At 37.9% G+C, this 25313-nt stretch overlaps 4 protein-coding genes across 8 annotated transcripts; 1 reads left to right on the top strand and 3 right to left on the bottom strand.

Moving 5' to 3' along the window:
- Positions 1-297: 297 nt before the first annotated feature.
- Positions 298-4078, bottom strand: LOC125216424 (protein-tyrosine-phosphatase MKP1-like). Of its 3 annotated transcripts, none has more exons than XM_048118133.1 (4): positions 3934-4078; positions 1469-3423; positions 569-610; positions 298-468 (listed from the first exon to the last, which is right to left on the bottom strand). In XM_048118133.1, exon 2 carries the CDS (start codon positions 3400-3402, stop codon positions 1567-1569), a length of 1836 nt encoding a protein of 611 aa, XP_047974090.1. In that variant the 5' UTR covers positions 3403-3423; positions 3934-4078; the 3' UTR covers positions 298-468; positions 569-610; positions 1469-1566. The 3 variants fall into 3 exon arrangements, with proteins under 3 accessions (XP_047974090.1, XP_047974091.1, XP_047974089.1); XM_048118134.1 differs by having other exon boundaries at positions 298-610; positions 1469-1735; positions 1851-3423; XM_048118132.1 differs by having other exon boundaries at positions 298-610.
- Positions 4079-5301: 1223 nt separating this feature from the next.
- On the bottom strand, positions 5302-9379 carry LOC125213656 (protein-tyrosine-phosphatase MKP1-like). 3 transcript variants are annotated; one of them, XR_007174977.1, is made up of 4 exons: positions 9153-9379; positions 6416-8668; positions 6086-6225; positions 5302-5728 (listed from the first exon to the last, which is right to left on the bottom strand). XR_007174977.1 is itself a non-coding variant. In XM_048114314.1 (3 exons), the coding sequence occupies exons 2-3, from the start codon at positions 8645-8647 to the stop codon at positions 5639-5641; spliced, it is 2652 nt and encodes an 883-aa protein (XP_047970271.1). In that variant the 5' UTR covers positions 8648-8668; positions 9033-9374; the 3' UTR covers positions 5302-5638. The 3 variants fall into 3 exon arrangements, 2 of the variants coding, with proteins under 2 accessions (XP_047970271.1, XP_047970270.1); XM_048114314.1 differs by having other exon boundaries at positions 6086-8668; positions 9033-9374; XM_048114313.1 differs by having other exon boundaries at positions 6086-8668; positions 9153-9374.
- A 6573-nt stretch (positions 9380-15952) lies between these two features.
- LOC125212865 lies at positions 15953-17212 on the top strand. The gene has a single exon (XM_048113145.1). It carries the CDS (start codon positions 15953-15955, stop codon positions 16943-16945), a length of 993 nt encoding a protein of 330 aa, XP_047969102.1. The 3' UTR covers positions 16946-17212.
- Positions 17117-23745, bottom strand: LOC125212864 (mRNA export factor GLE1-like). Its single transcript, XM_048113144.1, has 9 exons — positions 23694-23745; positions 23514-23614; positions 23379-23430; positions 23200-23281; positions 23047-23127; positions 22885-22968; positions 22688-22819; positions 22479-22601; positions 17117-17338 (listed from the first exon to the last, which is right to left on the bottom strand). The coding sequence occupies exons 4-9, from the start codon at positions 23260-23262 to the stop codon at positions 17117-17119; spliced, it is 705 nt and encodes a 234-aa protein (XP_047969101.1). The 5' UTR covers positions 23263-23281; positions 23379-23430; positions 23514-23614; positions 23694-23745.
- Between the last annotated feature and the right edge of the window lie 1568 nt (positions 23746-25313).

The following is a 25313-nucleotide window of genomic DNA, read 5'->3' as shown; positions in this document are numbered from 1 at the left end:
TTTCCCTTTCTAATGGAGTAGTATTTAGTGTTACCATATCCAAATTATGTAAAACACACAAAATTGATCTCTAAAGATTTAAATATGGTCAAAATTACAAACAGTCATGGAGTTGAGAACTATTGGAGATATGCCTTTTTCCCCTTTTTTACTTAACCAACATCAATGTTGATGTAAATAATAGTTCTATCTCACATGAACCAAATATAGATTTGAGGAAATAATGACAGGGAAAAGATACAGCTGAACTGCAGCATTAATGTAACTAGGAAAGCAACACCTTTGGTGCTGATAATGTAGAGCAAATTTGAACACTTTCCTTGTATTTCTTAAACTTAAAATTCAGAAGATTATTTCCTGTACATTCTTTTCTAAATTTCAAACTAGATTATCACATTTCATCTCACAAGCAGAATCGGCAACACCTCGGCCTGCTTTGGGATGCCATCGCACAACTCCTTGGAGCTGCTGCAATTAAGTCCAAAAATAAAAGGGATCCTATCTGTTCCTCCTGAACTACTATTTCCTGTCATCTATCTGCATAAATGTTTAGTGAGAGGCAACTCACATGCTCAAGGTGCTCCACTGGTTCCTCGCCTTCCTTGACTATCTGTAAGAACGTTAAAAAATGAAAGCTTAGCTACCTTTGCAACTTGACATCATCGGATACAAATTAATCATAACCAGAAAAGACATCGACTAGTGCTCAAAAGTTCTCACTACTGAATTCTAGAAGATGATATAAAAGATGGTTTAAAAATGATTGTAGAAGAATATTCTCTACACGTTACAAGAATTTTCTTTTGCAAAATATTGATGTACTAGTTTGCGAATGAAAATGTCACTTTCATATGCTCACCACCATCTGCCTGACTTGGCAGAGATAAAGGAAATACAACAAAAACCATATAGAGGCCCTAGGGAATTTATGTCGAGCATTTATCATTGGATTTATATTTGAAGAATTACATAGGTGATTCCTCGATTATACTCCATCTAAGTTGGATACATTATGTGACTTATCATATCCTTCCATCATTTGAAGTGTGTGGTGGATTAATCCATATTTGTTTTGAACGTCCCAAAGATTCCAAACTAAGCACCCAAAAGAAACAAACCCCTCAACGTTGCTTGCATGACAGCTCTCTCACTACTATTAAGTTTCCAAAATGCATCTTGTCACAACCATCAGACGGCTAGATAAATTTTAGGCAACTCAGAGACAGAAACAGGCATCCCTAAATTTGGAAACAAGAGTCTTAGACCAAACTTGCCCCAACCTATAAGAATCATACAAATACAATGTTTTATAATATTACTCCATTAATCTTCAGTTGAAAATGTATTGGGGATGAAAATAGTATTAATCAGAGATTCTCGACACTTCAGGAAAGTAGTATAAATGTATAATATTAGTGCTATACAACGAACTTTTTCCATAACATAAAGATATGAGATGATTGAGTACCTTAATTCGAGCATATGTGCTAAAACCCTACTGAATGAGAAGATTACGATCTAGCAATTCCACAATGGCATTACTATCTTCACATTCACGCATATGTGCTAAAACCCTTCTTTACAGGTAGGACTTGAACCTTCCACTCTCAAGGCAAGGTTAGCAGAATTTTCCTCTTTTTCGGGGGGTGACGATGAATGGGAAGAGGTACACGAACTTGCATGATTAGATGTTGAAGGTGAGAGAGATGGTGAAATGGAACTGGACATCGTTTTACTGACATGAAAAGACGAAAATGAGTCCACCAAGCTGAATGGTGATGATCGTGATCGTGACAGTGAACAATCAGAAAGAGGGGCTGGACATGCCACTTCTGTCAAGATATTCTTACCGCATGGTGGACTCCTTGTTACATATGAAGAAAGTGAATCCAGTGAATCACACAGATCACCAGTAGATGTTGAAGAAATGGCAGTTGAGACAAAGTAATCCACTTCTTTACACATGCCCACTGTCAGCATCCCTTCACATATCGGTTTTGCAACTTTACAAGAAAACAACTTAGATGAGGTCATAATTTCTTTGACAACACCATTAGCAAATTTTCTTCTGAATCTGTTCCAACCAGTCTCTCTGGCAGGAAGACATATCTCTGTTTCTGATCCAGATAATGGTGGTACCACACCACCAGCCAGTGCTCCATTAAAGATTTCAAAATCTAAATCATACTCAGCCAGTTTCCTTTGATCAGGACAAGGATGAATTAACTCAGTCACTAAGTGAGTCCCTGAAGACAAGCTCTTTACCTCATCGGACTTTGAATCACATCCATCTGCCGAACTCTTTCTGTAAGTGAAGGCATCCCAAAATTCAAATGTCTCTTCACCTTCTTTTATAGTTATAACTGGGCCCTGGGCCCTCTCATAGCGAATAACTTGTGAGGTAGTTTCCCTGACATTATCTGACATCACCGCAGGGCAGTGCTTCCCAGTCCAGACAAATAAAGCTGAAGGAATTTGAATAACAAATGCTCCACGAGAGTCGAGCTTATCTGCACCTGGTTCAGACAACATTTTAGGCACAAGGTGAAGGGGATCATATGGCGAGTGTGGTGCCATTCGGTACATTCTAAGAAGAGAAGTTGGGCTTGCAGGCAGTGCGTGCACACGCTTCTGGAACTGCAGAAGTTGACAGGCAAATCCCACATTTGGATTAGTCACATCTCTGGCTTCTTTAACAAGCTGGAATGCATCATCAAAGCTCTGCCCCTCCTTCCACATGAGATAAGCAATCACCAATGACGTAGACCGCGATACTCCCTTGCAACAGTGAACAAAGACACGTCCACATTGTTCATGAACATCCTCAAAATAATCAAACACATCATAGAGAATACTTGTGATATCCTCCGATGGGCAGTCTTGCAGCCAAAGAGTCTTGTAGACAAGCTCATCCTTGAAATACTCCGGGCAAACAAACCCCACACAGTTGAGCACATGGGTGATCCCATTCTGGCGTAGGATCTCACGATTCTTGCCAATTGCATCACTCCCCAAGTAGATGTGATCAAGAATCCTCGAACATTCCTTATTGAAGAAGGCAAGCTTGTCCTTCCTAAACTCAAATTCTCTAGGAGGTTGGTCAGAATTCGAGCTCTCACGAGGAGTCACTGATCCACGAGGCTTCCCACCTGGAGTAGGAGGATTATTAGACCATTCGCCAAGATCATCAGAACCAGCTCTAGGCCATTCCTCAACGCTCGGGCGGATGATAGAAAGAGGCTGAAGTGGCGGCAAACAAGAACGCGCTTTGCTGTTCCATTGTGGCCTAGAAGTAGTAGATGAACTAGAGGCCCTTGGCGGGCGTTCAGTCCATGACACAGAACGTGAGTATGTTCTCCAACTTCCACCTGAAGCCCCATGCTTTTCCTCTTCCTTTATCATCCCAGAATCTATGCTGCCACTCTGCAAAGAAATAAGCACAATACCATTAATCTCATGCTAGAAATGAACCTTTCAAGTTTCAACAATAAATTTTCACATCAAGCAACAGTAAAAGTAGGTTTTTTCATAAACTAATCAGCCCTAAACATGGTCTCCAATATCAGTGGTAAGATTAAGAATCCCCAAAATTTTTATATAAATTGCTCTCCTCCTATAACCCTGACCATGGATTCCTTTTCCACCTTGACACAACATAATCAACCACGACCAGTTCAACAACTGACCATAGGCATCAAGTGGACGATTAAGATACTAGTGATACACAACTGAGCGTGTGAATCAAAAAACAATAAAATTACATTAAGCCACAGTCCTTGGAATTGGCCATTTTGGCGCCCAACTTCATGATTTTTTTTGTCTCACCATTGTCAATCATCAATAGGCCAAAATTAAACACAAATGGGAATGCGCACACAGAGATTCAGAGCAAATAGAGAAAGCATAATACAACAAAACCAAGAGCAGACTCACGGATTTGGACAACGAAAGAGCAATTCAAATGATCAATGGCTGCATGAGTAATAATCAAGGAGAAAGACACAGGATTGAAGGAGTGTGGATAATTGGAGAGCCCACTGTGGGAGAGGAAGATGTGACGATACCTCTCCTTCATTCAAACCCTAGAATTCAAATTTCAAATTTCAAATTTCAATTTTCAATTTATTACCATTAATTGTAGGACTATAATTACATGAAGTAAGTAGGAATAATGAAGTGTCCCCAAAATTAATTAACTTCTATTTTTGAAAGCTTTTTATTCAATTAGTAATACTACTATATTATTTTTTTTCTATTTTATTAATATCACATCAAAACTCATACTATCATCCTAAAATTAAATAGAAGATGAAAGGAATATTAATTTTAAGATATATTAAATCAAAATGACCATTCATGAAGTAAATTTGAAAAACAAGAACTGACTATCGATGTAGAAGTTTTTTATGATTTTATTTTCTTAGGTACAACTGCAAAAATATGTTGGAGTTTTGAAAAATAAAAAATAAAAAACTTGGATTACAAAATTAATATGAAATAGATTTGTTAAATTGAGATTAAAATGCAAAGTGTTTTTTTTACAATGACTTCCTTTTTACAATAGAGAATGACTTCCTTTTTATAGCTTATATTTTTCGTGTTTGGTGCTTCCCTATGCATATGGTTGTCGTCGTTATTCTATCTTGGATTGTCCCTTTTAAGTTATTTCTGTACTAGCTATAAATTTCACTTATTTTATTTTTTCACTAAAGTCCAATTTTAGTCGCTTACATTTGCCCTAAAATTCTTTTTGGTCTCATGCATTAAGTTTGTGACCTTTTGCTCCCTAACATATTGTTTTGGTACAGTTTGGTCCCAAACAAAGTCACAAACTTAGTGTATGGCAACCGAAAAGAATTTTACGAAAAATGTATGGACCAAAATTGGACTTTAGTCCTAGATTATATTTAAGTTATTGAATTGATCAAACATTTTGACTGTTAATTTTAACATAAAATAGTTATTTTTGATCAAAACAATATGTTTGGGATCGAAAGGTACCAAAACAATATGTTAGGGAACCAAAAAGGTCACAAACTTAATATATGAAACCAAAAAGAATTAGTATAAGACACAAGTAAGGGACCAAAATTGGACTTTAGTCTTTATTTTATTGTCAAATGTGTTTTCTCTTTTTTTTTCCTACTTTATTTTCTTTTCTACCTTACACCAACTCTTTTTAATCTACTAAACACAATTTTCTTAAATAGAACGGGGGAAGTATCAAATGGCATCTTGGCATCGAGTAGAGTGGAAAAGAATGTGAAAAAGATACAGAAGAAGAATGTGAACAGAAGAAGATTATAGGCAAGAATGTGAACAATGTAATAGCAGTAATTCAAGATAAGTGGAAAAGATACAACCAAACTGCTGCATTGATGTAACTGGGAAAAGCAACACCTTTGGTGCTGTTAATGCAGAGCAAATTTGAACACTTTACTTGTATTTCTTAACCTTAAAATTCAGAAGATTATTTCCTGTACATTCTCTTCTAAGTTTCAAACAAGGTTTTCGCCTTTCATCTCACAAGCAGAATCGACAACACCTTGGCCTGCTTTGGGATGCCATCGCGCAACTCCTTGGAGCTGCAGCAAGTAAGTCCGAAAATAAACAGATACTACTATCCGTATCTCCTGAACTACTCTTTCCCGTCATCTGCATCCTTGTTTAGCGAGAGGCGGCTCATATGCTCAAGGAGCTCCACTGGTTCCTCGCCTTCCTTGACTATCTGTAACAACATCAAATGAATTAAAAAAGGGAAGAGCTTGACAACTTAAGCATAACTAGAAAAGACATCAAGTAGTGCTAAAAAATTCTCAATGCTTAATTCTAGAAGATGATATAACAGTCCAACGAATGTTCTCTAGATAGAGAAGGCGAAAGCATTTCATGAAGACCAATGCATCAACTTATTTTTGCCTTTTCTTCTACAAGATTCATACAAATACAAGGTTTTATAGTATAACTACCATTAATCTTCAGTTGGAAATGTATTGAGGATGAAAATAGGTACAATATAGGTACAATATAGGTACAATACAACCAATTTTTTTTCATAACATAAACATATGATATGATTGAGTACCTTAATTTGAGCATCTGTGCTAAAACCCTTCTGAATGAGAAGATTATGATCTTCCAGTTCCACAATGGCATAACTATCTTCATACTTGCCATCATTCCTGATCAACTGACTATAGCTTCCTCTTGATGACGCATTACGCCCTATCCATACATATAAAATATCAACGTTGTTTATGCCAAAATGTACTGCCGGCATAAGTATGACATATATGGATCCAGAATCAAGTCTTCCGAGATGCAAGTCCATTTTAAGCATGGAGGGCCACTCGTAGAATACTAGGTTATCAGTGCCAGTTACTTTATTTCCTATATCATCTGATGCAAGATGAACCTCGTCATATGTCTCTCTGTCTAGTAATCTACTTGAGACTTCATCCTCAGCCACATAGCTGTTTGAATCTGAAAGCAGATCCTGCCCCTCCATTTGAAAAGACACACCACTTTTTAAGCTGCGATCAGAATCTGCATCAGCATTTCTCATAATGTCATCTTCCAAATGTCTATTCAAATTTCGTGAAGCTTCATAATGGGAAGGTAAGCTCATCTTTGGAGGAATATTGCTTCCTCGATGCCCCAAATGGGAGGGCCAAGTTTCTTTACAGGTAGGCCTTGAACCATCCACTCTCGAGGCAAGGTTAGCAGAATTTGCCTCTTTTTCTGGAGGTGAAGTTGCATTATCAACTAAATACGTACTTTCACCATCAGCAGGACCAACAGTTTCCTCTGAAGGGGGGCTCTTGCTAGGATCAAAGTCACTGCATTCAAGTCCACTCGGTGATGGCTGAGCAGAAACATGTGATAGGTCAGACCAATTAGACGATGAAGGAGAAAAGGTGAATGAACTTGCATAATTAGATGTTGAAGGTGAGAGAGATGGTGACGAGGAACTGGAAGTAGGTTTATTGACAAGAAAAGACGAAAAAGATTCCACCAAGCTGAATGATGGTGATCGTGACAGTGAACAATCAGAAAGAGGGGCAGGAGATGCCACTTCTGCCAGATTATTCTTACTGCATGATGGCCTCCTTGCTACATATGAAGAAAGTGAATCTGGTGAATCACACTCACTGGTAGATGTCTTAGGATTGGCAGGTGAGACATAGTCATCCGCTTCTTTACACATGTCCATTGTCAGTATCCCATCACATTTCGGTAAGGCAAATTTACATGAAATCAACTTAGATGAGGTCATAAGCTCTTTGACGACACCACTAGCGAATTTTCTTCTGAATCTGTTCCAACCAGTCTCTCTGGCAGGAAGACATGTCTCTGTTTCTGCTCCTGATAATGGACACGGTGGTACCACACCACCAGCCAATGCTCCATTAAAGATTTCAAAATCTAAATCGTACTCAGCAAGTTTCCTTTGATCAAGACCAGGATGATTTAACTTCGTCATTGAGTGAGACCCTGAAGATGAGCTCTTCACCTCCTCGGACTTGGCTTCACATCCATCTGTCGAACTCGTTCTGTAAGTGAGGGCATCCCAAAACTCAAATGTCTCTTCTCCTTCTTTGATAGTTATAACTGGACCCTGGGCTCTCTCATAGCGTATAACTTGTGAGGTAGCTGCCCTGGCATTATCTGACATCATTGCAGGGCAGTGCTTCCCAGTCCAGACATACAAAGCTGAAGGAATTTGAATAATGAATGCTCCTCGAGAGTCGAGCTTATCTGCACCTGGTTCAGACAACAGTTTAGGCACAAGGTGTAGGGGATCATATGGCGAGTGTGGTGCCATTCGGTACATCCTGAGAAGAGAAGTTGGGCTTGCAGGCAGTGCGTGCACACGCTTTTGGCACTGCAAAAGTTGACAGGCAAATCCCACATTTGGATTAGTCACTCCTCTGGCTGCCTTGACGTGCTGGAATGCATCATCAAAGCTCTGCCCCTCCTTCCACATGAGATAAGCAATCACCAATGAAGCGGACCGCGATACCCCCTGAAAACAGTGAACAAGGACACGCCCACGTTGTTCCTGAACATCCTCAAAATAATCAAACACATCATACAGAATACTCGTGATATCCTCGGACGGGCAGTCCTGCAGCCAAAGAGTCTTGTAGACAAGCTCATTCTTGAAATACTCTGGGCAAACAAACCCCACACAGTTGAGCACATGGGTAATCCCATTCTGGCGTAGGATCTCCCGGTTCTTGGCAATTGCATCACTCCCTAAATAGATGTGATCAAGAATCCTCGAACATTCCTTATTGAAGAAGGCAAGCTTGTCCTTTCTAAACTCAAATTCAGTAGGAGGTTGATCAGAATTTGAGCTCTCACGAGGAGTCTCTGATCCACGAGGCTTCCCACCAGGCGTAGGAGGATTATTAGGCCACACGCCAAGATCATCAGAACCAGCTCTAGGCCATTCCTCTACGCTCGGACGGATGATAGAAAGAGGCTGGAGTGGTGGCAAACAAGAGCGCGCTTTGCTGTTCCATTGTGGCTTGGAAGTAGAGGAAGTAGAGGTTCTCGGTGGGCGTTCAGTCCATGATACTGAACGCGAGTATGTTCTCCAATTTCCACCTGGAGCCCCATCCTTTTCCTCATCCTTTATCATCTCAAAATCTATGCTGCCACTCTGCAACGAAATAACCACAATACCATCAATCTCATGCTAGATTCGAACCTTTCAACAATAAATTTCCACATCAAGCATCAAATTGACCAAGTCTTCAAACTTGAACAAAAAAGTTATAGTTTTTTCATAAGCTAATCAGCCCCAAAATTGGTTAAAGTTAGAGTCTTTTCATAGCTAACCATCCCCAATATTTGTAAAAAAGTTAGTACTAGTGTTTTAACAAGCTAATAAGGCCCAAAATTGATCAAAGTTTTAGACTTATAGTCGATTCATAAGCTAATCAGTCCTAAATATGGTCTCCAATATCACTAGTAATATTAAAAATCCCCAAAATCTTCATCTTAAAAAGTAAAAAAAAAAATACCTCAACCACAACCAGTTGAACAAGTGAGCATAAGCATCACAGTTAATAGTGGAATCAAGTAAGAAATCAGAAATCAGAAGTGAAATTGGGAAAGAGAAGAGGTGTAAAATGAAGACTTACATGAATTAGGAGGTTGTTGGGTTGGTGTAGACTGTGGAGAGAGAGAGGGAGAGGGGAAATTGATAAGCTTGTATGAATAAAACGTGATGGTATTGGTATGCAATAATTATTGTTTATTGTTTACTACTACTATTATGGTTATGGAAAAGGGATAGCATATGAGGAAAGATCCGTTGAACGAAGAAACTGTGTTGATTGTGTGTGTGTGTGTGTGTGAGAGAGAGAGAGAGAGATGCAGAGAAGAGGCAAACAGTGAAGAAGACAGGTTGGAAATGTATAGATCTGGAAATGAATGAGTCAAACTGCCACGTCACCGCTGTATTAATAATAAGCTTGAATTATTAAAATAATTAAATACATATAAATTGCAGTTAATGTTTATTTGAATATAAAACTTTTCATGTCGGAGTATGTAGAATTTAGTAATTTTATAGTATGACTTGCAATATTTTATAAATATGTAATTGTGTGGTCCACTATGTTGGTCCAAATTGATTTAAAATATTTGGAGAGGAAATGTTTTACATGATCCAATGCAATCCAATTTTTCGATAACATAATCATTTATCTATTCTCCACTTGCCCAACTAAATCTCATAACAACTTAAGGATAAATCTAATGAATGAAAATGATTTGTTGTTTACAGTGAATGATTAGTGATAAGATTGTTTATTTAAATTAGAGGTAAAATTACAATTTTATAATTCAAATTTTAAAAAGAAATAGTCTCAAATAATATTGTTTGATGTTGTCCTCATAAAAATTGGGTTGATAGGAGACGACCATAGCATTTTCGGCTGACTTAAGGGAAAATTGGACCTTTTATTGTCGACTACTCGTCTCTAAATTCACCCTTTAGAATGATCTAACTTAAAGTTATTAGTATATTTTTTATGTATATGATTAAAAACATCCAAGTTTAAAATGTGATATTTTTTCCTTTCTCAATCTATTTGTTTTTTCTTTATTAATATCGATCATGAATAAATGAATATAAAACTTTTCATGTCGGAGTATGTAGAATTTAGTAATTTTATAGTATGACTTGCAATATTTTATAAATATGTAATTGTGTGGTCCACTATGTTGGTCCAAATTGATTTAAAATATTTGGAGAGGAAATGTTTTACATGATCCAATGCAATCCAATTTTTCGATAACATAATCATTTATCTATTCTCCACTTGCCCAACTAAATCTCATAACAACTTAAGGATAAATCTAATGAATGAAAATGATTTGTTGTTTACAGTGAATGATTAGTGATAAGATTGTTTATTTAAATTAGAGGTAAAATTACAATTTTATAATTCAAATTTTAAAAAGAAATAGTCTCAAATAATATTGTTTGATGTTGTCCTCATAAAAATTGGGTTGATAGGAGACGACCATAGCATTTTCGGCTGACTTAAGGGAAAATTGGACCTTTTATTGTCGACTACTCGTCTCTAAATTCACCCTTTAGAATGATCTAACTTAAAGTTATTAGTATATTTTTTATGTATATGATTAAAAACATCCAAGTTTAAAATGTGATATTTTTTCCTTTCTCAATCTATTTGTTTTTTCTTTATTAATATCGATCATGAATAAATACGGTCTAAAACAATGTATTAGGGTTTTACAAAATAATAACATGATCAAAAGTCTAGATAAATAACAATTAATAAATTAGCACTATAATATACGTATATGTACATGGATTGATTTTTCTTAGTCGGCCGTTGTGGAATGAGTTTAGTAACTTTGACTACTCATCATATAAAAGTGACCAATAATACTAGGCTTATGTGTGCTATGTTGTATTTTAGTCATTTGATTTTCCTCTTAATTATACAATATTAATATCAACACAAAAATTAATTGTATGTGCTGAAACTTACTTTATAGTAACTCTTTAATCGGTGATTACATTAATCATGCATAGCCAAATTGCTTAAAATTAATGCCCGGTCTAAAAACGCAATTTCTAGTGCTAGACACAGTGAAGGGAGTCGTTAACAACGTCGAAAGACATATGCGATGTCATCACTATCAATGAATGACTAACGTATAATGAAATTGGATTCGGGCGAAGTTGGTGTGCCATTTAATTAGCAGCATATCTACAAGCTGAAGTTAATGGAATTTTCTGACCCCATGAGCCGACGATGGAATTGATCGACCCTCGACCCCACCTGAATCCGCCATTAATTAAAAACAACATATATGCATTTTTAAGTTCATGATTCGGTTTGACTAGTATCCCATTTGGTTTGAATTTATATTTTATATATCAACACCAATTTGATATCATGCTAATTGTTGAGGGAGGTGCAATGCTAATAGTATGACTTTGTAGGTATTATATAGGAGTACTATCTTCCATAGATCAACAATTAATTATTGCATATCCCATCATAGGTATACATGGTCAATAAAGACTGATAAAGATAGTAATTAAGCGAAAAAAAATAGTTAAGAAATCAATTACGTACTACCAACGTTCATCAATAAATATATAATCAAGATGAGGACTTCAACTATAGTATCTTGAAATAATAGTACTACTTTGTAAATCTTTTTGGTATCAACTCATTTGTTTAATACTAGTAACACATCACTCCGCAGCACATTCCATTTCTTTCATAGGCAAGATCCGCAAGAATATGTGAGAGATAATTTGTTTGATTTAGTATAATGTGAATAAACAATAGATTAAGTGAAAGTTGAGTCTTAGATCATTGCGATACGTTTTTTTTAAGACAAAAATGCTCAAATATTTTGAAAGGGGTGAGCTGCAATAAGAATATATAGAAAATTCAAAATAATAATAAAAAATAATAAAATAATATAAAATCAGTAATGGAACACGAGAGAAAACAAACAACCAAGTCTCAAAACATACACAAAAACCAAGGCTTAACAGAAACTCAAACAAGAAAAAGATTGCAACAATGCAGCCACAACAACAAAGAAAAAAACAAGTCAAGACATGTTGCAACCAACCATCAACGGAGCATACCGAGAAACAAAGAAGCACAAGAGATCAAACCAGCTCTACCTCTTTGTGTGCTCGTTCAGGTGGACCAACCTCTAATGTCGCTCAAGTTCTCGTTATGATCCATTCCGCAACTTTGAAAATCAATTGTAAAAATCATGTATTTGAACATTTTCCACAAGATATTATTTGGGTCAAATTGCAATACATTTAGCAAGTAAATCAACCATGTCATCAATATGAAATACATGTGCGCCAAATCAACAACATATTATACATATCAAATTCGTCATGCGAAAATTGAGAATAATGTTACCATTCACTGTTTTTTACGACTAATTTTTTTCAGTGGAACGGCTCTAAATTTAAGTAAAATTCATAATTTTTCTGGCAATTTGTTCTTTAGACCATCTTCAACCATACACAAAAATTGAGTTTTGATGTAGAAAACTTCTCCAATCATATACTAAATCTAAACTCTTTTTTAGATTTTTTTATGGAACAACACCAAATATGGTGCTACTCCGAAAATTTTATGAGACATATATTAAAAATTGGTATAAAATTTGAATTTTTAGTTTGGGTGTAAATTGTCGATGTAAAACTACTTTTTTTATGTGATATATGTTAAAATATGAATTTAAATTTGGTTTAAATAATTAGAATGATCTTAATAAAACAATGGTCTTATAAGTATCACCAAAAGTAGTCATTTGTACATAGATGGACGACTGAAAATCATTGAATTTCGTGATTTTATACTCCCTATTACGTTTCCAAATCTTATAGGATTAGTCATTTTATTTTACCAGTTTACTCAAATTACGAGGACCACATCGATCATTCATCATAGGGTCAAAATTCAAAATTATATCTCATTATTACAAGGTTTATTATTTGTCACACCTTTGTAGTGATGACAATAATATCTAACAAAAAAGAAAACAGATTTTAAAATCACATTTAATAAGTGGGTTCCCTCAGTTGGAGGGCTGTCCCTCATATGCCATTTTCACGACAGGTTTCAAAATTTTAAGTGTACCACGTTGTTGCAAGAACTTTTTAATGTTTGATGGATACATATATTGATTTATAATGTGCATGAGGGAAATAATTGTTAAACGTATTCATTATTGTAGGTGGGTTTGCTCGAGTATTGTCCAATCAATAACTCTACATTAAATAAATCCACCAAGTGAATTTCAATGTGTATAGGCTTATCATAAAAATTCATGCGCAGGTGATCGAAACATTTCATTTTGCACGCTCATTTTAAAAAAATAATTATAAATAGTTAAAGTGGAAAAAAAGTAAAGTAAGATAGAGAATATTGTAGATAAGACTCTTCTCTATATTATTCTCTCTCTTACTTACTTTACTCTCTCTCCACTTTAACTATTTAATATCATTTTTTCAAAACGATTGCAGAAAATGAAATGCATCTATTACTATAGACGGAAGGAGTAGTATTTCACGAAAAATAATCTCATTTTTATATGTTGGTCATTTCATAAAAATAGTCTAATTGTTATTTGTGAAAAAAATTCTTATTATTCTTTTTCTTTCTCTTTTCAACTTTGTTCACTTTTCTTTGTTGTCATTTTCACTTACCAATTGAATATTAAAAACCGTATTATTCACTAATGAGACAATATTTTATGGACGAAAGAATCAAAGATGTATATGGAAGGGGTACGCATACTAAAGTTTAAGATTGTACCGTATCAATTATAGTACTACCTCCATATTTGAAAAATAGAAACATTTGAAACGACACAGGTTTTAATGCCCAATTGGTAAAGTAAGAAAGATAATGAAAAAAATTAATAAAGAAAGAGAGCAAAAGAGAAAAAGTAGTGGAAGTAATGTTAGTGGATTATGGGATCCACGTCCAAAAAAAGAAAGATTCTAAAATTTCCATTGGTAAGAGACGACTCAAAATGAAAATAGTTTCTATTTTTAAAATACGGAAGTAGTATATGACAGATATAAAGGGAAATGGTCGAATATTACTGAATTAGAAATCAGAGTGTAGTAGTATTGATCTATGAATCATGGTTATTGGAGTATAAAAAAAAGAGCACTATTAGAATGCATAAGTAAATCGATCATCATTATTGTCATGAAAATCTTGATAATTTCCTTCATGCTCCAAGAAATATATGATTTTCGTAGGTGGTTTTGTATTTTTTGCATCAATCTTTTGTATAAAGGGGTTACTTGGTATAGAATGAAAATTTTACAAGGATATTGATATGAAAATCTTTTGAAATAATAATATATTTAAATTAAGGCTACTAGGATAAAATGACAGTTATATTATTATTTCAAATAAGTTGGATGAATTAAGTTTTAGATTAGGAAGGTGAATAGTTTTATTAATTTTAAATAAAAAGCTAAAATAAATAAAATGAGAACTACGCATAGAAATAGAATTAATTGCGCATATAAAAATAGCTCTCTCCGGTGAAGACCAAAGACTTTTGTTTAGAAATGTTCAATAGAATCACAGTAGCATTATTTCATTCTCAAAAATATTGACAATCTAACAATTTATAAAAACACAACTATACCATTCAAATAAAAAGTTATAAGTTTATATGGTTAATTCAAAAGTTTTAGTATTTGATGGTGTACCTGATTGATAACGCGATCGACGAAATGTCTCAATCAGACTGCAGGATTTTGTTTGAATTCCTGTAGATGTATTTGTGGATTGTGCCTGACATTTTGTGTGGTGAGAGTTTAGTTGATGGGAGAAAGAGCTATACGCCTATACTATTGTTATCAGTGCTGGAAAGTTATTGAGTTTAGTTAATCGCACACAATGTGTTGTTGAATTATTGTTGTAATGTGTGGAAAATTGGTGGAAAGTTAGAGCTATAACGAGCTTTTTAAAGTGCTTCTGCAAAGCCAATAGAATAGATGATGTTAGTTAACAAGATGGAAGGTCAAGGCTTATAAGCTCTTTGAGGAGATGGGATTGATACTCATTGATTCTTTTCTGATACAAAGAAATTCTGTTGCCATTTTTCATGATATGCTGAAACATGGAATTATTGGAACCAAGTTGAGATGCAAACTAGACTTATAAAGGAAAAGAAAATTTCTATATTTGTCACAGACTCTATAATCCAGAATGGATTCACTCTTGATTCTTATTTGTCACAGACTCTAATAAGTTCTATATTTTCCAAACAGTTGAACGTAGATGGAATCACAGTTGCAGTCCTGCTGGTTGGTGCCAAATGCTTTCTTGTTGCATTTTGAGTTTCCAGAATCAATTTTTTTATATGGCTCCAACTTGAACAAGCTCCAATAGCATCGTATCTATAGTATGATGCTAAAATTTGATTTATTCAGAAATTAGTGGATGCTTTTCTTGTTTGTTGCTCAGATCCATGAGATGTGATTCATCAACTACAGCATTGATGTGGTATAATTAAATGACTCAAAAATTGCATTTCTTCATCTCTTACTTTATGAATATGGATTCAAATTTATACAGTTGCATTTCTAATTCCACACAAATTTGTAGAACTGGAGATACATATATGGGATATTCATGTTCATTTGCTCAAGCAAGAATGCATAGTTTATGTTCTTTTCTTGCACTGACTGTTTGCTATTTTATTCTTCCTAAAGATTCTCAAAAGGAGTATATTGTATGTGATAAGTTTCTTTTGTTTTTTGGGTGAATAATATTCTATTTTTTTGCACTTTACTTGCCTTGTATCCTTAACTAATCTCTGATTCTTGTTAAAGTTCCCATATATTCTTCTTCACTTCATTTCACCCCTCCAATTCTCAGCCACCACAATGTCCCACCACCATGAGACAAACCCACACTTTCTCCCTCGTCAACGCGACCCGGTCCTCGAGTTCCCCTCACGAACGCCTCCACGGCGCTCGAGGCCACCGCCTCATGCCACCCCAACACAGCACCCTGCACCGCCCCACCATCCGACACATATTAAGCCTGTTGTTGAGGCTCCGCACCAACCCCATGCCACCCCAGCACAGCACCCTGCACCGCCTCATGACCGAACACATATTAAGCCTGTTGTTGAGGCGCCGCACCAACCCCATGCCCCCCCAGCACACCACCCGACAAATGTTAAGCCCGTTGCACCCTTTGTAGTTGAGGCTCCGCACCAAGCCCACCAAGGATCCAGACCCCATTCGGATTCTCATACACGCCCACACCACCACCCTGGTCTCATCCACGCCCCAACGTCCCAGCGGACCAAGCCGGTCACCTGGCTGGTGGCAGCATTCTGTATGCTCTTCTGGATACTGGTGATCGTGGGCGGCCTGATAGTCCTGATAGTGTACCTGGTGTTCCGGCCGCACAACCCATGGTTCGACATCTCAACTGCAACCATCAACGCGGCGTACCTAGACATGGGCTACCTGCTGAACGCCGACGTGACGGTGCTAGCCAACTTCAGCAACCCCAACACTAAGGTGAAGGTGGATTTCAGCTACGCGATCCTCGACCTCTACATAGACCACAAGTTCATCGTCACCAGCTACATTCCGCCGTTTTCGCTGATGAGGGGCGGCTCGAGGTTTGCCAACGTGCACATGGTGGCTAGCCAGGTGGCGCTATCGACAGCGCAGAGCATGCAGCTACAGAAACAGATAGAACAAGGAAGAATGAACCTTGATATAAGAGGATTGTTTAAAGCTAGGTCTAAATTAGGCGGCATATTCCACTACTCATACTGGATGTATGCACATTGCCAACTCGTCCTTTCCGGCCCTCCCACCGGAGTTTTGATCAGTAAAAAGTGTGTTGTCAAGAAGTGACGACGACATACGAGAGAACTTCAAGCCCTTAAAAATAGTCCAAAATTGCCATTTTTTGTACTTCCTAAACAATTAATCATTTTCCATATCATCATCATTATTTAAAATGTGAGTTTCCACATCAACTTTCATTCTACATATTTACAAGGATGGATACTTTTACATTGCATTTCAATATAGTCCACTCGAGTCTAAACGGTGTCTCAATCGCAATCCTTCGGCTTCTTTCTTGTACTGCTTTGACTCGATATAATTTTGAATTGACATCTTAACCTTGCTCATCTTGGCACTCCTCGACTCTCCACCACCTTCTTGTAACGCGCTCACCCCAATCATGCTCAATAGCTTCTCAAACTGGGTTTTATATCGACTGTGCATCCCGTATCCAGCCATCTGAGCAAGCAACAAAATCATGTTACATATTAAGAGAGGTAGATGACTATGTCAATAATAGCCCAACGGCTAGTAAACCTTTCCAATACATTGGGAAATCATTTTACATTAAAGGTACTTTGGTAGTTCCTAGACTAAGACTTTAATGTTTACTAGTACCTAGAACTAGGAGAGTTCCCATAATGTAATCCACCCTATATATGTGGGTACCATGTAAGCTTTACAATCAATCAAAAAAAATTATACAAACTCTTTCTATACAAAGTCTTTTGCCACCATGTTTTATCTTCTTTATGTCGCCTCTCTCGATTACCATCTCTAAGATGGTATCAGAGCAGGTTGAAATCGTGGGGACTCAGAAAAATTTCATCACTGTCCCATATACCTTTCCCGGCCAGTTTTGAAACCTGAAAAAAAACCCAAAGAAGCCATGTCAGAAACGGATTCAGAAACCCCAAAAACAAACCAACAGTTAGCCAATCTCCCTGGAGAGTTTGCTGCCCAACTAGTAGAGCTTCTTAGGCAGATAAATGTCCCACCGAAAACACAAGATGAAGAACATCCTCCACCCTCAAACCAACCAGAATCCTTGGGGGAGGTACATGTCCAAAGCAAGCTAAATGGGGATAATTATCCCATTTGGAGGAACCTGATGGAGCGAGCAATTGGGGGAAAGGGGCTGTCATCTCACATTACAGGAGTTACACCCTCCCCCCCTCAAATTGGAGAACCTCACTATCCAAAGTGGCAACTGAGAGATCATTGTTGCTTCAATTGGATAATCAACAACGTGGAATCCAACCTCGTCAATGAGGTATCCCAATACACGACGGCTCGGGACTTATGGGAAGGCCTGGCCATCACGTATGGAAGCGGAGCCGATCCATTTCAAGTGTCTGACCTTCACAGACAAGCATACGATATGAAACAAGGGAGTATGAGTCTGGAGAGCTTATGGAGTAAATTCCAGAAGCTCTGGATCTCCATAGATGAAAGGGATCTGAATCCCATGGATACACCGGCGGCAATCGAGAAATACAACAACAACACACAGAGACATAGATTATATCAGTTTCTATGGGCTCTGGATGAAAAATTTGATGCATTAAAGAGAGAAATCCTTAACAAGGACCCGTTACCAACTGTGAGGAGTGCATACGCACTGGTCAGACGCGAGTCCGCCAACGAAAAGGTCCTTAAACCCTCTGACGACCAACAAGCAACCGGAATTGGAGCCGGCCTGGCAGCTATCCACCGAGGCAGATCCCAATATCCACCGCCGCCTCCGAAATTCTCCTCAACTCCGGCCGACAAGAATAAATTGACATGCAGCCACTGTGGAGGAAAACGACATACCGCCGAAAATTGCTTTCACCTCCACGGCTTTCCCGAATGGTGGGAGGAAATGAAGTGGCCACGACAAAATAAAAACCGAGGCGGAGGGAACAGAGCAACAGCAGCAGCATCAACTGGAGCTACCATCGCCGACAACTCAGCGGGCAGCACCGACCGATGCGGCACCGGAGGTAGTGACGGAAAAGCAACTGGAAAGAACGGAGAAGAGAAGGCAATTGCCTCCGTCTCGGTCGCTCGTGTTTGGTCAGAAGGTAAAGAAAAGCTAGAAATCACCGATTCGCCGGCGATTGTGACCGGAGACGGTGCGGAGGCGACGGGGGAGAGGGGTAGTCGGAGCATCAGACGGGAAGAAGAAAGGGGGAAGGCGGCTAGGGTTAAGGAAAAAAGGGAGAGGGGGAGTTTATATACTCCGGATTTTTTAAAATTCGCTAAGCACCCCCCCAAATTCCTTAAATCTCAAAACAGACCCACTCAAACACCACCTAGAAAATCCGAAATTTCTGAAAAAACCCAAGAAAAAATCCAGAATTTCATTTTTCACCCCAATATACCATGTCAAAATTCTTTCAAAGCCTTAGCCTACTCCTCATCCGCCCAAATTGGTGAAAAAGAGGAAAAATGGATTTTTGATTGCGGAGCTACTGACACAATCTCTTTTGACCCTTCCGATTTCATCCACATTTCCAAACCCACTAAATCCTATGTCCAAACAGCCAGTGGGGACCTAGCCCGGGTAGAGGGAGCAGGGACCATTAATATTTCATCGACCCTTCGACTCTCAAACTGTCTTTTTGTCCCTACACTATCTCATAAACTATTGTCTGTTAGTCATGTGACAAAGGAGCTCAATTGCAAGTTATTAATGCAACCCCGTTTTTGTATGTTACAGGATATCAGGACGGGGATGATAGTTGGTCAGTAGCTGTGAACTCAGCGGCCTGCTCAGTGGAGTGAGATAGCCTGTTGATAGATTCATGTGGTTCAGGTTCGCTTGCTGGATTGGATTCTCCTGTTTGGTTTTCCCCTGACGGATGATTGATCTCTTGTGGGATGTACAACCATTTTAGCGGGTCATTATCCTGTTGACTCCCTTCTCATAGACTCCAAAGTTCCCACATCCTTCTGGCCAGAAGCCGTTGCTACCTCTGTCTACCTTATGAACCGACTACCGACAGGTATCCTTAACTTCAAAACCCCTATAGACACTTTTATCAACCATGAAACCATACAAAAACCGACCACCCTTACCCTCGATCCAAAAATCTTCGGCTGTACGGTTTTTGTTCACATTCCAAAACAGGACCGGACCAAATTTTCCCCATGTGCTGTCAAATGTGTGTTTCTCGGATACGGAATCAATCAGAAGGGATACAGATGCTACGACCCCCTAACCAAACGGCTGTACACTACAATGAACTGTGACTTTGTGGAGAATGAATACTACTACAACCAATATAGCGGTCAGGGGGAGAGTCAACAGGATAATGACCCGCTAAAATGGTTGTACATCCCACAAGAGATCAATCATCCGTCAGGGGAAAACCAAACAGGAGAATCCAATCCAGCAAGCGAACCTGAACCACATGAATCTATCAACAGGCTATCTCACTCCACTGAGCAGGCCGCTGAGTTCACAGCTACTGACCAACCGTCATCCCCGACTTCGAATCCTGAGGTAAATGAATCTGAATCTCATACCCTTTCTTTAGATATCACTGACGATATCAGGAACGAGGAGAACGGAGACAGTGAGACCCCAAAGCCGTATGAGCTACCGCTCAGAAGCACAAGGGGAATACCTCCCAAGAGATACTCTCCAGAATGGAAAGGAAAAAGAACAAGGTACTCAGTGGCGAACATAGCCCAAGGACACCTCACAGAGATGGCTCGAGCATTTGAGGCTGCCCTATATGAAGAAGAAGAAATTCCTCAATCTTTTGAGGAAGCAGTTACATATAAACACTGGAGAGAAGCAATGAAGAAAGAGATAGATGCATTGATGAAGAATGAAACTTGGGAAAAATGCACCTTACCAGACGGAAAGAAACCAGTTGGGTGTAGGTGGGTCTTCACCATCAAAAGACGTGCAGATGGATCAATCGAGAGGTACAAGGCGCGATTGGTGGCCAAAGGATACACCCAAGTGTATGGAATTGATTATGATGAAACTTTTTCTCCAGTTGCCAAGCTCAGCACTATCCGAGCTTTGCTATCTGTTGCAGCATGCAAGGATTGGCCGTTATACCAGTTTGACGTTACAAATGCCTTCCTTCACGGGGAATTAGAGAAAAACAAAGAAGTCTACATGGCAGTACCACCAGGGTTTGATGCAGAATTTGGTCCGGGACAAGTATGCAAATTGAAGAAAACACTTTATGGACTGAAGCAATCCCCGAGGATATGGTTTGGAAGATTTTGTCAAGCAATGATCAAGCACGGGTTCAAACAAAGTCTCTCCGATCACACGCTCTTTACCAAACGCAGAGGAGATAAGGTAACATGTCTCATCATTTATGTTGACGATATGATTATCACAGGGGATGACCTCGAAGAAATCAACAGTCTCAAAGTAAACTTGTTCAAGGAATTTGACATGAAAGATCTTGGCTCCTTGAAATACTTCTTGGGAATAGAAGTACTTAGATCAAGGCGTGGAATATTTCTGAGACAGAAGAAGTATGTGCTGGATCTATTGGCAGAGACTGGACTCCTGGACTGCAAGCCCGCTGAAACTCCAATGATACCAAATCATGGGTTAAAAATTGTCGAGGGAGCGAAATCTACAGATCGAGGAGAATATCAGAGATTAGTGGGAAGATTGATCTATCTTTCACATACCAGGCCAGACATCGCATACTCAGTGGGAGTTGTGAGCCAGTTCATGCACCAACCCCAAGAAGAACACATGGATGCAGCCCTGAGGATAGTAAGGTACCTTAAAGGAACAGTTGGCTATGGAATCTTCTTGAAAAGGGGAGAAAATCTGGAAATTGATGGCTATACGGATGCAGACTGGGCTAGCAACCCAGTTGATAGAAAATCTACAGGAGGATACTTCACTTTTATCGGAGGAAACCTGGTTACTTGGAGAAGCAAGAAACAGAATGTTGTGGCCCTATCAAGTGCGGAAGCTGAATTCCGGGGCATCAGAAGTGGACTTACGGAAATCATGTGGCTTAGAAGATTGCTCACCGAGATCGGTTTTTCTCCAAGCCGCAGAAGCAAGTTGTTTTGTGACAACAAAGCAGCAATCAGCATATCCGAGAACCCAGTTCAGCATGACAGAACTAAACATGTTGAGGTCGATCGCCATTTCATTAAAGAGAAACTTGAAGAGGGAATTATCGAGTTCCCGTTTGTCCGATCTGAGGAACAGTTGGCGGACATCCTAACCAAAGCAGTGAGTCCAAAGAACTTCAAAGAAATATTGGCCAAGTTGAACATCGGAAACACCGTTGCTCAACTTGAGGGGGAGTGTCAATAATAGCCCAACGGCTAGTAAACCTTTCCAATACATTGGGAAATCATTTTACATTAAAGGTACTTTGGTAGTTCCTAGACTAAGACTTTAATGTTTACTAGTACCTAGAACTAGGAGAGTTCCCATAATGTAATCCACCCTATATATGTGGGTACCATGTAAGCTTTACAATCAATCAAAAAAAAATTATACAAACTCTTTCTATACAAAGTCTTTTGCCACCATGTTTTATCTTCTTTATGTCGCCTCTCTCGATTACCATCTCTAAGAGACTATATATCATTTCAAATCAATTTATCTTACCACGAGAAATGAATCAAGAGCAACTGCAGTAAAGAGATTTGGTGGCGTCATATTCATGAATCTTGCAAGCCATGCCCAACCTTCCTTTGCTCCGTGCAGGTTTTGGCAGCCTCCAACTTCAGTCTGCGATAGCAAGACAGAATGTAAAACTAGTGTACGGCATAATGGAGCGAATATCATAGTTTGTATAATTAGTAGGAGTGACAAACCTGCACTAAAGCTCCATATAGTTTCATATAAGAGCTCAACCTTTCCAAATACTCATCGAGGTGCTCAATCTTGCCATCTACTTCCTTGTAACCGATCGCTTTGAAGTAGTCGTCTTTGCATCTAAATGCTTCCTGTATCAACAATGACAAAATATAAGCACCATTTGCATCAAAGATGAGAACAATGACAAAATCACCTGTGAATAACTTATGTGCTTTGGAACTGTGTAGATGCAAGCTTTGTTCAACTCGGCAACGAGAACGTCCATGGCTAGAGGGATCTGAAGAGGCTTCAAACATTAAAGCTAACTAAACTGTTCAGAGTGTTACAAGAAAAAGGAACATGAGATTTCAGTGACCTTAGATGTCACAAGAACAGCAACAATACTGGAAGCAAATATGGCATTAGAGGCCTTTGGAATTGTGCAGTTGGAGACAATCTGAAATTATAATTTGCTCTGTAAGTATGAGTAACTCAACAAGATAATCAGTAAATTAAATTAAAAAAACACCTTTTTTGCAAATAATTTTATACTGATGGACTGTGGATATTGTGGATTATTCATCAGTTTCATTATTTCTTCTGCCCTTGTCCTGAATCAAGCCAAAACCAATACTATATCCAATGAATTCATGGATAGAAAATGTCGGCATATGATTGTAAATGGCACAAATGAACAACACAGTTTACCTACAGTAGCTGATATAGTTCTAATTAGTCTTCCTAAATATAGTTCATAATCCTGTAAAAAGAAGGATAACAAACAGAAGTCAATTGAATTGGTGATTTTTTGTGCTAAATTGAATGTTTTTTAAGATGATATACCTGATTTAGAGGCTCGGTTTTTGTAGACAATTCTTCGTATATAAGTTGCCTTCTCTTTTCCAATTCAAGAGCATTTTGTGAAGCTCTCATTATGTTTTCCACTGCTAAAGAGAAATGAATACAACATGAGAATGAGTTGAGCAAGTTATTTAGAATAATTTGCAGTGTTCCACTCTTGACATCAAATGCAGAAGTAGAAGTAGAAGGCTCCGGGGCTTCATTGGAATCTCTCTCAGCATGTTTGGCTGCAGCCTGCAAGTAGTAAGAAATCAATGTCGCAAAAGCATAAAGATGAACCAAATCCACTGGTGCTTTGATCCTTTCTTCTTGTAATTTTGCTTCCCTTCTTTTAGCCTCCGCACGAGCCATAGCCTCTCTAATTCGGATATGTGTTCATATTCCATCCGTACAGCCATCAAGTAATTATCCCGGGCTTCTGCACTTGAGCAACATTGACATTTAATTCAACCATAGCTTTTTATTTGCAGAATCAACTAAATAAGAAGCTAGCAGAGAATAAACCATCAGTTTCATTGGAAATTGAGACACAATATTAAATAACTAACAGTGTACCTTGATACTGCAAGTCGGACTCTCTCGCCCTCTCCCCTTGTAGTTCTCTGTTTTAGTCAATTGTAGTTATCAATGAGGCAAATTTCTCATTTTCCTTGACCAGCTCAGTCTAGAGATTAGATATTTTGGATCTCACTGCCTCCTGCAATAAAAAAACACAAATTTCACATGGAAAGTTGAAGCTGTTACAACAGACCTTATCAAGTGATGATAAAAGTTGCTAAATCCTAATCACTACCAAATAAAATTAAAATGGTTGTTATGGAGGTGAGAACTTTTAATGTGGTTCAATTGTTCCAAATTTTAAGGAAAATTCAATATGTATATCTAAGGCACTTCATAGTTTTAAATGAGGGAATCAATTTTGTCAATCCAGCACATAGAACTCTTTAAATGAGGATCAGTAATTAGTGTTGAATTCACAAAGTTATATATTAAGCATAGTAGATTAGTAGTTTTCGACCAACAATTCTAATTATGATAAGCCGATGTTCATCCGTTAGCTCATGGACCGCAGCTTCAGCTAATCCGGCTCTATCCATCAGTTGGTGGCATTGCATCTCAAGAGATTCATCATCTTCAGAATCATCACTGCCATTTTAGTCAAGATTTTAAAACAATTTTTTTGCATAGATGATATAATGATAAAGTTGCATTACTATAAGCATATTCACCTGCAGTACATGAACCTCATGGTTGAAAAGTTATTGTTGGATTGAAGATGAATTCGATTTTTGAGAGAAAGGAGGGAAAGACGGGTATTTATAGGTTTTGGGAGATACATAAATAAATGGAAATTGACTTAAACTTGCCTTATTAATTGATGAATAAGCATCATCTTAGTTTATGGTAACATTTGTATATGGAAACAGACTTATTTAGTTTTCGTATTGGTAGTAATTAATAGCAAGAAATAACATGAATTATTATACCAATGTGCAGCGAATTAAGTACTAGTACTACAAATTTTAGTTTGATTGTGAATCCCATTTAGTACTATCATTTTTGCTTCAACCCTTTTTATAGATTTTTTTTTGATAAATCAAAAAAGGCTCGAGTCGGCGAGCAGCGAGCAAAGTTTCAAGACAAGCGGCCAGAAGCCAAGCCGCAAACTCTTTTTTGTAGATATCTTTAAGTTCGAACTGGTGTTATTTTTATAATATATTTATACCAAATTTGTTAATAAGATGGTTATAGATAGTTGTTAAGGGTAATCACTTATTGAAA

The sequence above is a fragment of the Salvia hispanica genome, chromosome 3 (assembly GCF_023119035.1).
Source record: "Salvia hispanica cultivar TCC Black 2014 chromosome 3, UniMelb_Shisp_WGS_1.0, whole genome shotgun sequence".
Taxonomy (NCBI): domain Eukaryota; kingdom Viridiplantae; phylum Streptophyta; class Magnoliopsida; order Lamiales; family Lamiaceae; genus Salvia; species Salvia hispanica.
The sequence above is the reverse complement of the archived record's forward strand: the minus strand, read 5'-3'. Positions and strand labels throughout refer to the sequence as shown.